The sequence below is a fragment of the Acomys russatus genome, chromosome 24, assembly GCF_903995435.1.
Source record: "Acomys russatus chromosome 24, mAcoRus1.1, whole genome shotgun sequence".
NCBI classification, from domain to species: Eukaryota; Metazoa; Chordata; class Mammalia; order Rodentia; family Muridae; genus Acomys; species Acomys russatus.
In genome coordinates this window covers 33,794,981-33,808,732 of record NC_067160.1, presented here as the reverse complement: position 1 = coordinate 33,808,732, position 13,752 = coordinate 33,794,981, and the positions used below count along the sequence as shown (strand labels likewise).

The 13,752-nt window shown below is 40.1% G+C and overlaps 2 protein-coding genes across 2 annotated transcripts; both read left to right on the top strand.

Annotated features, from left to right (window-relative positions):
- Nucleotides 1–6,322: 6,322 nt before the first annotated feature.
- Nucleotides 6,323–6,906, top strand: LOC127206966 (lysine-rich nucleolar protein 1-like; the record flags this gene model as incomplete). Its single annotated transcript, XM_051166275.1, has 1 exon — nt 6,323–6,906. A coding segment is annotated over exon 1 (552 nt), but the record flags the coding sequence as incomplete, so codon positions are not given.
- A 77-nt stretch (nt 6,907–6,983) lies between these two features.
- Nucleotides 6,984–7,978, top strand: LOC127206965 (lysine-rich nucleolar protein 1-like). Its single transcript, XM_051166274.1, has one exon. The coding sequence runs from the start codon at nt 6,984–6,986 to the stop codon at nt 7,857–7,859; it is 876 nt and encodes a 291-aa protein (XP_051022231.1). The 3' UTR covers nt 7,860–7,978.
- The last annotated feature ends 5,774 nt before the right edge of the window (nt 7,979–13,752 follow it).

Sequence of the window (13,752 nt, the reverse complement as noted above, 5' to 3'; positions counted from 1 at the left end):
GTTATAAACAGACAGTAAAGAATAATTTCGGGTTTCTGTTCTGTTTTTATTTTAATTGGTTGTTGCCACAGAAAGGGGTCGTCTCAGCAGAATAGCAATATGAATTTTACTTTCCACATTTATTTGAAGTAGAAAGAGATGAAATGTAAATATGTAATTGTGTAATGGGCCCGGAATTCAGAAGGTGAAACAAGATGGAAAACCTAGGTAAGGGAACAGAAACTACAGACACAAGTATCACCAACAGAATACAAGAGATGAAAGAAAGAATTTCAGGCATGGAAGATCCGATAGGAAAAAGGTGAACTAGAACTCCAAATTCTCAGCAAGCAGATGATGACTGACATAAATATTAATTGGTTAAATCACCAAAGTGCTAAACTAGAATCTAAAGGCTAAGATGTGTACTCCAAGAATATGGAGGAAGAGTAATCTCAACATATATAGAAATTTATTATGAAAAAACAACTCCCCAAAATATCTTCTTGAGAATTACAATCCATCAAAGTTAAAATGTTCCCCATTGTCTGAAACATCAATGCCAACAAGAGTTCAGGTGACCTGACAGACATTTTGCTTTGGCAACCATTGGAAGAAGTCTGTGACAGACACCTATGCATGCCGACCACTCAGCTAGGCCCCATCTTATCTGCATGCAGAGAAAGGCTGCAGTGAAAGCTTTCCAGGTTTCACACTAATTATGGCAGCTATAGTCACATTGTTAAGGAGAAACTGGCAGAATTCCACAAGACATTTTTTTAGGCCCCTAAATTTAAAATGAAAAGAAGTTTTCAACCATGTCACTGTTAATTTTAAGCTTGTCCACACCTGGCATAATATTTTAATTTTACACTTAAGAAACACATTTGGAATTATTAAAAACAGTTTTGACGTGCTCCAGTGCAATGGCTTGATTTTGTTGTTCGTGTTTCTTGAAATGGAAAAAAATGTAAATCAGGTGACAGACACATAAATGTACTATTATGTTGCATGAAAGATATATTCATGGGTCATTTTGTTAATATTGAGCAGGCAAGCTACAATTATAGTCAAATATAAAGCTAAATATGAAATCATAAAAACTGCAAATAAATTATTAATGATCCATTATGTGTTGACTACCAAAATATACCTCCATTAAAATCATACATTTTACCACTAGGAGAGTCCTAATCAGATTCTATTAACTCTTATTTTAGACATTTCTAACAAGCTTGGTAACTGTTGTACTTTCCAAGAGCAAATTAGAAGTAATAAGTTTGATGGAGCCAGGATCTCACTTTAAGACAAGCACATGAATGCAGTAGACTGTGGTGGCACCTAAAATGTACATGACAAAAAAAAAAAAGAAAAAAGAAAAGAAAAGAAATCTTCGAACAGCAGAAAACAAACTCTACACGAAGACTAGTCTTTGATCACTTAAAATAGAGTAACTAATTTGCTATATTTTATTATCCTTGGTGATTAATAATAACAAAAGTTATAAAAAAAAGGTTGGCTACCTTAATGAAATAATGAAATAAATGATGAATAAATAAAATAATGAAAACATTATTTTAATAAGATTTCAATAGAGGAAAAATTAGTTAGTAAATTCAGAAAAATCTATTTTCATTGTTTGTAAGATTTGCTTATGTGAGGTCATTTGTAGAAATGGCGCTCTCTCCTGAAGTAAACCATCAGAAATAATGAATATCTTTAAAGACCATTCATTATTTCAATTATGTAGTGTTTATTAAGTAACTTCCAGTTTATTTATTTGTGTTATTTATTTTAGCCTTCTTAACTTCCACCTAGCTTCACAATTATTTTTGTGGAATTGTCTTAGCTTTTATTTACTACATAAATACAAATGAATCTACCTCTACATTGTATATCCTTGTATGAAACTGCATTATCTAAAATATAGAGTGCAAAAAATTTACAGCTCACACGCTACAGCCTTTGTTGACAATAACTATAACACAATTTACATTTTAAAAACATTATAAAATGTATATTCATATGATTCATTCTCAAAAGCTAAAAACAACTGTGAAAAAGTTCAGATGAATCTATATGACCAAAAATCACTAAAGAATTATGATCTAAGCAAAAATCTCATTTTGCCTATTCATGGATTCTTGGAAGGGGCAGGTTGAAATCATTACTGAAATATCCACCATAGTAATTTGAGAAAGGCTGAATTTTTACATCTTCGCTGAGAAAATACCTGAAATGAAAACATCTTCCACTAATGCTCTTATTCGGTCCTCTTTCATCCCTAATTAATGTGGTTCAAATTAAGGGTCCTGAATCATAAGTCTTGATTTTCTTAAAAATAATTTCTATTTATTTTGTTACTAAGATAATTTCTTAAGTGAGATTAAATTTTACCTTTAAAAAAATGTGTGTGTGCACCTATGAACATATCTAAGTACATGTGCTCCCAACTCCAATTCCAGAACTCATTTTTATTTTGAAAAATATTTTCATTATCACTATATTGCATTCATGTAGGTCTCAGTCATCAGCCATTTGGTGGAGCATATGATTTACCAAATGTAAATCAGCAAGGGATCGTTATTTTTATGAAATCACTCATTTTTCTCATTACTCATCAAGCATTTGGTGTTACAGTAGAATCCTCTAGAGAGGCGGAGAGTAGATGTCACACATGAGACAGTGCCGTATCACTGTAGCTTGAGGCTTCCTTATCTGGTTTAGGTTTGGGATGATGGAGGATCAGATAACCTTTGAATCACAGAAGATAATCTGGAGAATTTGATGAGGGCAGAAGAGTGGGGATTGCTGATCTGGACACAAGAGCTGACAAGTACTGGAAACAGGGGTGTTCCAGTACACTCATGGAGAAAACAGCAAGGAGCCTGAGTCAGAACCTTGAGTCATCTTGACAAGCAAGTGCAATAGCTTGTTAGTGTTTTCTGTTTACTAAATTCATCAAGCTCTTTTTATCAGTGTAAGAACATGGAAGCCTGCTTTGAACAAAGATTATTTGGCCAGGGGAGGACACTAATCCATTCCTTCAATACCAAATGTTTAAAGGTGCCTATCCCTGAGGCAGCAGTGAAAAGTAGAAGTAAAAACGAGGTGACCCTCCCCTCAAAAGCTGTTCTTTGATCCATGGAAGAAATAATTAATGAACTAATTTCATTAAAATAAAAAAATAATTGCGCTTCTTAAAAGAATAAGACAAGGCCGACTGTGGAGAAAGTATTGGCAGAGGTGCGTCTGACAGACATATATGGAACTCTAAACCCTCAACAGTGAGAAAAGAAATAAAAGTGATCAAATAAAATAAATGAGCAGAAGACCTAAATAAACATCCCTTCCAATATAGCTTACAGATGCCAAAAACTAGAAAATATTGCTTTCGTACGTTGTTGGGAAATGCAAATTGCATCTAGGTATTAGTATGTCACCCTTAGCAGAGAGGCCCTAATCCCTAACACAGGCAGCTTCACACATGGCTGGGAATGGTGAGCACCTGACTACTGGTGGGAATTTAAAGCACCACAGCTGCTTTGAAAGACAGTTGACACTTTCTTAAAACAATGAATTTTTGCCCGTGCTCACCTGCACCCCACCCACCACAGCCAGCTATTTAACCAAATACAGTGAGACTTGGTGCCATATAAGAACCTGCACAATGGATGTTTATGACAGCGTTTACTCATAATGGACAAAACCTAGATGCAAATAAAAGACCCTTAAGTAGGTGAATGGATAATTCAGCTAAGATATATCCACCCTGTGCAATACTAATATGTGTGAAATGAATTGTCAAGCCATAGAACAACATAGAGTTTGAAATGCATATTATTAAGTCAAAGAACTCAGTCTGAAAAGCATTTTGCATAATTTCAAATATACAACACTTTGGCAAAGAAAAAGCTATGGAGACAGGAAAAGATAAGTGGTTCCCTGAGGGTGAGGGAGAAATGGACAGTTCAAGTACAAAGCTTTCTAGGCAATAAGAATAAATGATAGATACGTGTCATGATGCATTATTCTAAATCCATGAAATATAAAGTGCCAAGGACTAACCCTACAGTAAACCAGGAACTTTCATTTCATAGTAATGTTAGCTGATTGATAGCAACTAATGTGCCTGACTGTGTAGCCTGCGGCTCACAGGGTACAATGTGTACATACCAGAGTAGGGTTGAGTGGAAACTTGCTGTACTTCCCACCCAATTTTAGTCTGAACCTAAAATTGCCTTACAAAATAAAAACTTTGAAAGAAACTTTTGACTACTGAAAAATGCAGGAAAGCAGTCAAATGATGGCATTATATGATCTTCAGTGTTATGAAGTAGCCATGTCTACATGGAACACACACACACACACACACACACACACACACACACACACACATATTCCATGGAAACACAGAAAACATCTCCAAAAGAGAGGGCACAAGGCTCTCAAGCTTCCTTCCAAACTCTCCAACTGGAAAATAATTTTAAGAAATTCTAAGCCCCTGTAAAAAAAAAAAAAATGGGGAGAAAATATTGTCCAAGTTCTCTTAAAGAAAGAGGTATTTCCATTTAAAACTGAAGTAGTGAGGAAGCCAAGGATATCAAAGGAAGTTAAGGAAAACAGCAAGGTGGTCAGGAAGCAGGTGTGAGGGCCCCTAACCAGCAATAGCTAAGAACGCTTATCCTAAAACTGGAGCGTTCTCCCCAGACGACACTACTGGGAACTCTGTGGAAGGGAACTAGTGTCATGGAACAAATGTGTCTAGAGCATTTAACTGACTCCAACAGTCTGGATCTCAATCAGTGTTCCATGCCCAGAGGGTCTCCCATGCTGTAACTGAATTCTGCTGCTCAGCCTTGATAGTCCTAAGCAACACATTGAGTTTGAGGAGGAACTAAAATAGTATTTAAAAATGTTCAGTTAATGTGAAAGTACTTACATTAATAAATTGTTATATTGAAGTATTTGTGATTTTTTTTTTGTCAACTTACTGATTACTTAAACTATTAAGCTGTAATTATAAATCACAGAAAGATCCTATATTTTGGAAGTAAGTGAAGGAAAAAGGATTTAAAAGGATTTAACAAGCCAAGTATGGTGGTGCATGCCTGTAATTCTACTATCCAAGAAGCTGAAGCCAATGTACTGAGGTGTCAAAGCCACAATGGCTCAGACTGTAAGACCCTGTCTCAAATAACCAACCCATAAACAAACAAGAATAGATCTGGTGGCATAATAGGATGCCAGAGATCAAGCTAACATGAGAGTGTCTATCCATGAGGAGCATGGGAAGTCTTTCTAACTTCTGATGTCACCTCCAATTTCTATCTACATAGGATGTCTTTAGCATACACCTACCCTCAAGACTTAAAGACCTAGGCAGAAAGATTAGAAGAGGTAGAGGTAGTCAGCCACTCCAAGGAAACAGTCTTCCAGACACAGCAGAGCTGATGCACAGCTGAAGCCATTGAGACGGTATCAGCTTACCCAAGTCCACACCCACCAAAGCCCTGGTGTGGAAGGAGGAAGAAGGGAGCTGGCCACAAAGTCCCACTCACAAGCAAAAAGCTATCTGAGATTGATACGGCTGGAACGCGGAAAAGCAGATCCCTTCAGTGGAGGGACACTGGTTATATCAGCTGCACGCCAGGGCATGGGCCATGCTTGGAGATTTTTAGCCAACACAAACAGACCTCATGGTGTATATGGGGTGTGTGTGTGTGTGTGTGTGTGTGTGTGTGTGTGTGTGTGTGTGCGTGCCCGCGCTTGCACGTGTGCATACTTTTTTTGAGAGAGAGAAAGAACATGAAGTTGGATAAATATATGAAAAATCTAAAATATTTTTTTTAATTAAAAGAATGTCTATTATGGAATCTTGCATAAGAATAGTAGGTAAACATAGAAAATATCTTCTGGACTCTGAGGATGTCTGGTCTCATACATATAATTTAAAAACCAATAAAAATAAGTTGTTTAAAGATGTTAAATAAAATCCTTTAGACTAGAAATAAGGATACTATATAACAATATATATTTACCACAAATATCAGAAAGTTCCGAAATGAGTAACTACATGAGTTAATGAATACACATGTAGTTACAGATATATGTGACATAATGACATCTTAGTCATCAGGGAACCACAAGTATGATAGTGGTCCCATAAAAGACATTGAAGACGACATGAGAAGATGGAAGGAGCTCCCTTGTTCGTGGATCGGGAGAATCAACATAGTAAAAATGGTCATCTTACCAAAAGCAATTTACAGATTCAATGCAATCACTATCAAAATATCTATACAACTTTTTATAGACATTGAAAGGTCAATTCTCGGTTCACGTGGGGAGGCTTGGCCTGCAGGTAGACTAGGAATGGTCAGCAAGACTCAGAAAACAGACCTGGGTCTGAGGCTCCCAGAGAAGAAGAAGAAGAAGAAGAAGAAGAAGAAGAAGAAGAAGAAGAAGAAGAAGAAGAAGAAGAAGAAGAAGAAGAAGAAGAAGAAGAAGAAGAAGAAGAAGAAGAAGGTGGTTACAGAGGTCCCAGAACCAAAGACTCAATACTCAGTTTTAAATAGTAATGATTATTTTGTAGATATTTCTCCTCCGAGGGTCACATCCCCCTTTAACAATGTGGGTGAAGTGCAGGTCTTCGAGGTGCCACTGGGCAAGAAAAAGAAGAAGAAAAGGTCCCCTGGCACTCACTTGGATGGGCACCTGGAGCCTGAGCCCACACGGGCAAGGCAGAGAAAGACGTCCAGTCCTAGAAGGCAGGTCCTTGAGCAGTCAGCAGAATGCCTCATCAGAAAGAAGAAAAAGAAAAGGTGGAAGTCCTTACCACAGACCACCTCCCGAGCCTCTGGGCTGAAGACCTCCCCAGACCCCAAGCATCCCGAGGAGGTAAGCAAAGTTGGTAAGAAGTCAAAAAAACAAAACAAAACAAAACAAAAGAAAACAAAACAAAACAAAAAAACCACAGGAAAGATAAAGCAGTTCCCCACATCATGGCCTTTGCCCCCCAGGACTGTTGGTTCCATGGGGCTGGGGATGCTCTGCACCCACACTCAGAGTGGGCAGAGGCTAAGGATCAGATGGCCTTGGGACAGAAAAGGAAGCAGGGGAGCCCCAGAGATCACAGCATGAAAAAGAAGAAAAAGAAGACACACCAGGAGGGAGACATCCTCCTGGTCAACTCCAAGCTTTCCATGGAGAACAGCCTGAGGAAAGGAAGTAAGAAGTCAGTCAAAAGTGAAGCTTTGGAGTTCATCCCGATAGACTGCCCAAAGGCCCCTGGGAAGAAGAAAGTAAAGTCCAAGAAAAAGGTGGAGCAGCCAGTTGGTGAAGGGCTGGCTGTGAAAAGGAAGAAAAAGAAGAAGAGGAAAGAGAGCGGAGTAAAGGAAAACCCTTGGCAGGAGAAAGAGGAGTCAGACACAGACTTGGAGGTGGTACTGGAAAAGAGAGGCAGCATGGATGAGGCCTGCATAGATGAGGTGAGACAGAAGGCCTTGCAAGAAGAGACTGATCGTGAGTCAGGCAAGACAGATGCTTTAGAACCCAAGAAGTGGACAGGAACTCAGTTTGGCCAGTGGGACACTGCCAGCTTTGAAAATGAAGACCAGAAACTGAAATTCCTAAAGCTTATGGGTGGCTTTAAGCATCTGTCCCCGTCATTCAGCCGTCCTCCCAGCATGACTAGCAGGTCCAACATGGCCCTGGACAAGAAGTCTTCAGACATGCTCCAGCAGAGTCTGCAGCAGGACTATGACCGGGCCATGAGCTGGAAGTACAGCTGTGGGGCTGGCTTAGGCTTCCTCTCTGAGGCCCGCAAGGTCTTCTACATTGACCGCAACGCCTCCAAGTCTATCAAGTTGCAAGATTAAATTTTATTGTCCTGATGCTCAAACTGCATTTCTTGATCAGTTTTGCATCTGTCCAGTTGGCTTGAACCAGTCACCTGCAGCTATTGAGGACCATTCATGATGAGCTTTGGACAAGCTGCTGGAGGCTGCTGTGTCAGGAGCCAGTGTGAATGGTTAGAGCCTTAAGATTTTCTGTGTTAAACCTCCCACCTCCTTGGGTGACAATGTTTTAATAGTAGCTAGCAGTTGTTGATGTGCATACATAGGGCCCTAACTAAAGTGTTTGCCTTGCATTGATGTACTTAAACCTGATTATGGAATGGGTGCTATTCTCATGTCCATCTTACAGATGCAACAACTTAAAAGTTCAGGGATAAAGTGATAAAACTGCCCAGGGTCACCCTCCACTAAGTGCCATCAAGAGCACTTCACCCAGAGTCACTCAATGATCAGTGAAAGGAGAAAGCAAGTGTTCGCCATGATCTGTACTGGGACCAGCAAGTTTGTCTTCCTTTCCCCTTTCCAGGAGGCAGCCGAGGCCAAGCTCCTCTTTGGCAGATACACCTCTGAGCTAGCTTTTTTCCAGGTGCCATTCTTCCATATGACTGCTGTGCTTGGATTTCATGGTTCTGCACTGATTGGCTCTCAAACAAGGCATTTTGGGGTAATCCTGCATAGAGACACATGGCAGGTTCTCAGCAGCATGTTCCATATTTATGTTCACAAGAGAGAAGACACTGGTGTGATGAAATCCAATGTCCTGGACTTGCTGTGTAGTTATTTTTCATAGAATTAGTAGAAACAATTTTGTGAAGTAAAGGCCACTTGGAAGTATTTTGAACAGTACCACAGTGCCTTCTGGGTTCTGGCATGTTCCCAACAGAAGTGTTCTTCAGCTTGTGTTTCTGTTTTGTTTTGAGACTAGGGCTCATATATCCCAGTCTAGCCTCAAAGCATGTAACTGGGAACCGTGAACTCCTGATCCTCCTGTCTGTACCTCCCAAGCACTGGGATTACAGACCTGTACCACCACACTCAGTTTTATGTGGGGCCTTGTGTGTGTCGGGCAAGCATTCCACCAACTGAGCCCCATCCTTTGGCTCATCTGCTGACTTTTTTAAAGACAATTTTCTCAGTTCCTTAGGGTGGAGGGGACTGTCATCAGACTGGCCCCAAGTCTACAACAGTAACCCTGGTGTTAACACTAGTAAGCACACAAATTTGTATATAAATGATTTTAACTTCTACTTTATGAGATTAGTCATGTATAATGTTTCAGAATTAAAATAAAATAAAAACCATGCCTAAAACAAAAACCAAAAAAAAAAAAAAAAGGTCAATTCTCAACTTCATATGAAAAAAAAAAAAAAAACCAGAATAACTAAAACAATCCTGTACAATTAAAGACCCTCCAGAGAAATCTCCATTTTTGATCTCAAGCTGTACTATAGAGCAACAGTAATTAAAACAGCATGGTACTGGCACAGCAATAGGCTGGTTGATCAATGGAATAGAATTGAAGACCCATAAATGAATGTACACACATATGGTCACTTGATTTTTGACAAAGAAGCCAAATCTATTCAATGGAAAAAGGATAGCATCTTCAACAAATGGTGCTGGTCTAACAGGATGTCTACATGTAGAAAAATACAATTAGACCCCTGTTTGTCACCATGGACAAAACTCAAGTCCAAGTGGATTAAAGACCTCAACATAAAACCAGAGACACTAAATCAGTTAGAAGAAAAGGTGGGGAAGAGCCTGGAACACATTGGCAAAGGAGACAACTTCCTGAACAGAACAAGCTCTAAGGTCAACAATTAATAAATGGGACCTCATGAGGCTGAGAAGCTTCTGTAAGGCAGGAGACACTGTCAACAGAACAAAATAACAGCCTACAGACTAGAAAAAGATCTTCACCAACCCTACATCTGACAAAGGTCTAATATCCAAAATATATAAAGAGTTCAAGAAATTAAACATCACCAAACCAAACAACCCAATTAAGAAATGGGCCTCAGAACTAAACAGAGAATTCTCAAGAAATGAATATCAAATGGCTGAGAAACACTTAAAGAAATGCTCAGTGTCTTTAGTCATCAGAGGAATGCAAATCAAAACAACTCTGAAATTCCATCTTACACCCATCAGAATGACTAAGATCAAAAATTCAAGTGACACCATATGCTGGTGAGGATGTGGAGAAAGAGGAACACTCCTTCATTGCTGGTGGGAATGAAAACTTGTACAACCACTTTAGAAATCTATCTGCCACTTTCTCAAAAAACTAGAAACAGGGCTTCCTCAAGACCCAGCTATTCCACTCCTTGGAATATAGCCAGAAAATGTTCCACCACACAACGGGGACATATGTTCAACCATGTTCATAGCAACCCTATTCATAATAACCAGAACCTGGAAACAGCCTAAATGTCCCTCAGTTGAAGAATGGATAAAGAAACTATGGTACATTTACACTATGGAATACTACTCAGCTATAAAAAAACAAGGAAATCCAGAAATTTATGGACAAATGGATGGAATTAGAAACAATCATATTGAGTGAGTTAACCCAGAAGCAGAAAGATTCACATAGTATATACTCACTTATAATTGGACACTAGCCCAAAAGACATGTCCCATGAAAGTCTTCACTTACCAGGAGATTGGGTCAGATGTGAGAACATCCCACTGGGACTCTATATAAGACAGATATAGGAGATGGGGGAATAGAAAGAGCCAGAGGATCTTAGAAACCTACAAGAAGAACATCGTAATGGGTGGATCAGGGCACAGGGGTGTCTGCTCAAACTATTGCACTAACCAAGGACAATACAAGTAGTAAACACTGAACCCATACTCTGATCTAGACAACAGACAGGACATTCTCCACAGTTATGTAGAGAGCAGGGACTGACTCTGACATCAACTCTGGTACCCTATATTTGACACCTCCCCTGGGTCTGGGGAGCCCTGGTGTACTCAAAGAAAGAATAGGCAGGCTACCAAGATGAGACTTGATGCCCTGTGACCATAAAGTGGGAGAGGAGATCTCCCTCAATCACGGACCTAGGGGAGGGGAATAGGATGGGAGTGGGGTGGATACAAGTGATGGGAGAACAATTGAGTTGTAATCAGAATAAATTAATTAATAAAAAATATAACCTAGATTTGTAGTAAGCTATCAACCAAACTTTTGCAAAGACATGTATGACATTCATGTAGTGGTGAAATCATTTAAGAGCATATTTGCCAGAGATATCTGTATTGATTGGTGATACATATTTAGAAATTGTATGTGTAAGTGAATTATATAGTGGCAAATGAAGTGAATCACAGTGTGTTAATTTCTTTTCTCATTTCTGATTTCAATTATCTGACAAGAAGCAACCTGAGGAAAGAATTATTTATCATGGTCTATGGTTATAGCCAGTCTAACATGGCAGGAGATGAATGACAGCTGAGGCAGCTTGGTACACCGTGGTGGAAGTGTGATGGTGCTTATGCATGTGTCAAAAGATCACAAGAGCGCTGGCTGACCCTATACCCTGTGCTCTCTCCCTTCCTGGTGATCCATTTCTTCCATCTGTCTCTCAATACAGCATCATTTGATGAAGACCAAGAGTTCAAACACATGAGCTTGTGGGGGACATTAAATTCAAAGGACAGGGCAAGGTAACAGTAACATATAGGCCAGGAAACAATAAATCTACATTTTCACCCAACATTTCAGTAATTGATATGTGAACTGAGGATATCGTTCAGGAGATAAAACACTGGCTGTGCAAGCATGATGGCCTTAGTCTGAACCCCCAGAATCCCCATGAAGCCAGTTGTGATAGTGTGTGCATCTGTCATCCCAGAACTCCTACGGAGGGATGGGTGGCAAGAGGGGCTTTCTAAGAACCTTGCAGGGCAGTAGCCTGACATATACAGCAAGAAGAAAAATAGGCAGGGGACCCTGTGTCAAACAAGGTGAAACAACTGTCACATGAGTTGTCGTCTGAATTTTACACATGAACTGTAGCATATGTGAACCTATATTCACACACACACACACACACACACACAGAGAGAGAGAGAGAGAGAGAGAGAGAGAGAGAGAGAGAGAGAGAGAGAGAGAGAGAAATAAAATAATTGCTATAACAAGCACCCAGAAAGACAAGAAGAAAGAAGGCAAGAACAGTGCTCTTAACCTTGATCCAACTGACATTTATAACATTTTCTGCTGCCAAGCCCCAGCAGAAAACACATTTTTTCCAATTATGCATGGACCATGTACTAAGAAAGAGAACTTTTACATTGAAGAGCGTTGAGTTTTTCTGAATGTTAAAGTTAGATACTGATTATGACACATGGGATTCAAATGTATATAAAAAGAGGGTAAATCAACCTGGAAGAAAAACAGGTGAGGCCTTAATTTGAAAAGAAAAGAAAAGAAAAGAAAAAAACCTAGCAAAGCATATTTTGGGGGCGGGAAATCATTTGACACTCAAATTTGAAGCTATCTTTGTTGCATGTGCCCCTCTTTCTGGGCTACATAACATCAAGTCCCAGTAGACAGGGCCCCCACCCCCCACCCCCATCCACCAGCAGAGCTTCCTCCAGTGAATGAAGGAAAGGGAAACTATGGGTACAAAACAGAGAATGGAGAGTCCAGTGTTTGAAGGAGAGGGAACCAGGGCAGAGATAAGGGAGCCTAGCTGAGGCTTGTGGTAACAAAAATTCGACCACAGCAAGGCGCTGGAGTCAGAGGCGAACAGCGTGAATACACTTGTAGAAACCGCAAGCGCGCCAGCTGGCTGTAAAACATGGTGGCAGGGCATGGCCCTCTTTCACCTTAATGCTTGGAATGTGGCCTCAAAGAACACTGTGTTACTTTCTCTCTCCTCCTGCAAGTCACCACAGAAGAAAGTAGCCTTGCAGATTTATTTCTGAATTGATGCTTGCCACCTCTCCCACTAAGAAAAAATAACCACAGTTTACTTATGAATACATATTTTATTACACCCTTATCGCCCTTTATATAATTTAAGCATTGTCTCTCAAAAGTGACAGAAGCGGGGGCTGGAGAGATGGCTCAGCTGTTAAGACCACTGGCTGCTCTTCCAGAGGACCTGGGATTGCGTCCCAGCATAATGGTCTGCAGCACCAGTTTCAGGGTGTTCAATACCCTCTTCTGGTCTCCACAGGCACTGGTTACCCATGGCACACAGACACATAAGACAGAAATAATAAAGACAAACAGCATCAAGAGTGAGAACAAAATGACAGGGTAGAAACCCTAGGATATTTTCAAACCAAAAAGACCTACCAAGCGAAACTTTCTCTTCTCTTCAGCTAGGCTAACCCCTACCTGTCCCCACCTAGTCTCTGGTTCTACCTCCACATTTGAAATCCTCAACTGGCAGCCCATAGAATTAGGAAAACGCTGCCAACAAAATCCGCCTTTTGGTTTATATGCACAGGCAATGGAGATGACAAAAATGAGTTCTGAACACACTGGGGTACGTTTCTGTTTCGCTTCCAAGCATCTCTTTGTCGAGGAAGGAGCTCATTTGAGGACATGCTCTGGGCTTCTATCTGGGGATGCATCATCTTAGCTGCCAGCTCTTGCCTCTCAGCATCCTGCTGGAAGCTACAAAAGCACCCTTGTTTCTTTATTGGTCTACATGACTTCCCAGAACATCTGTAGCATACCCACTCCCACATGATCAGCCTGTGCTGTGGGACAGAGGTGGGATGAAACACGGAGCCCAGGGCAGGGAGCATCTCTGCGGGGCTGAAGCCAGTGCGTCATGCTGCTTACTATAGCTGGTTTTTTTTTTTTTTTTTTTTTAGTCTGCGTTGGCCAGATGCTATTGCACTAGGTGGTAAAATGGCCCAGATTATTATCTTTGTGCCTCCAGGA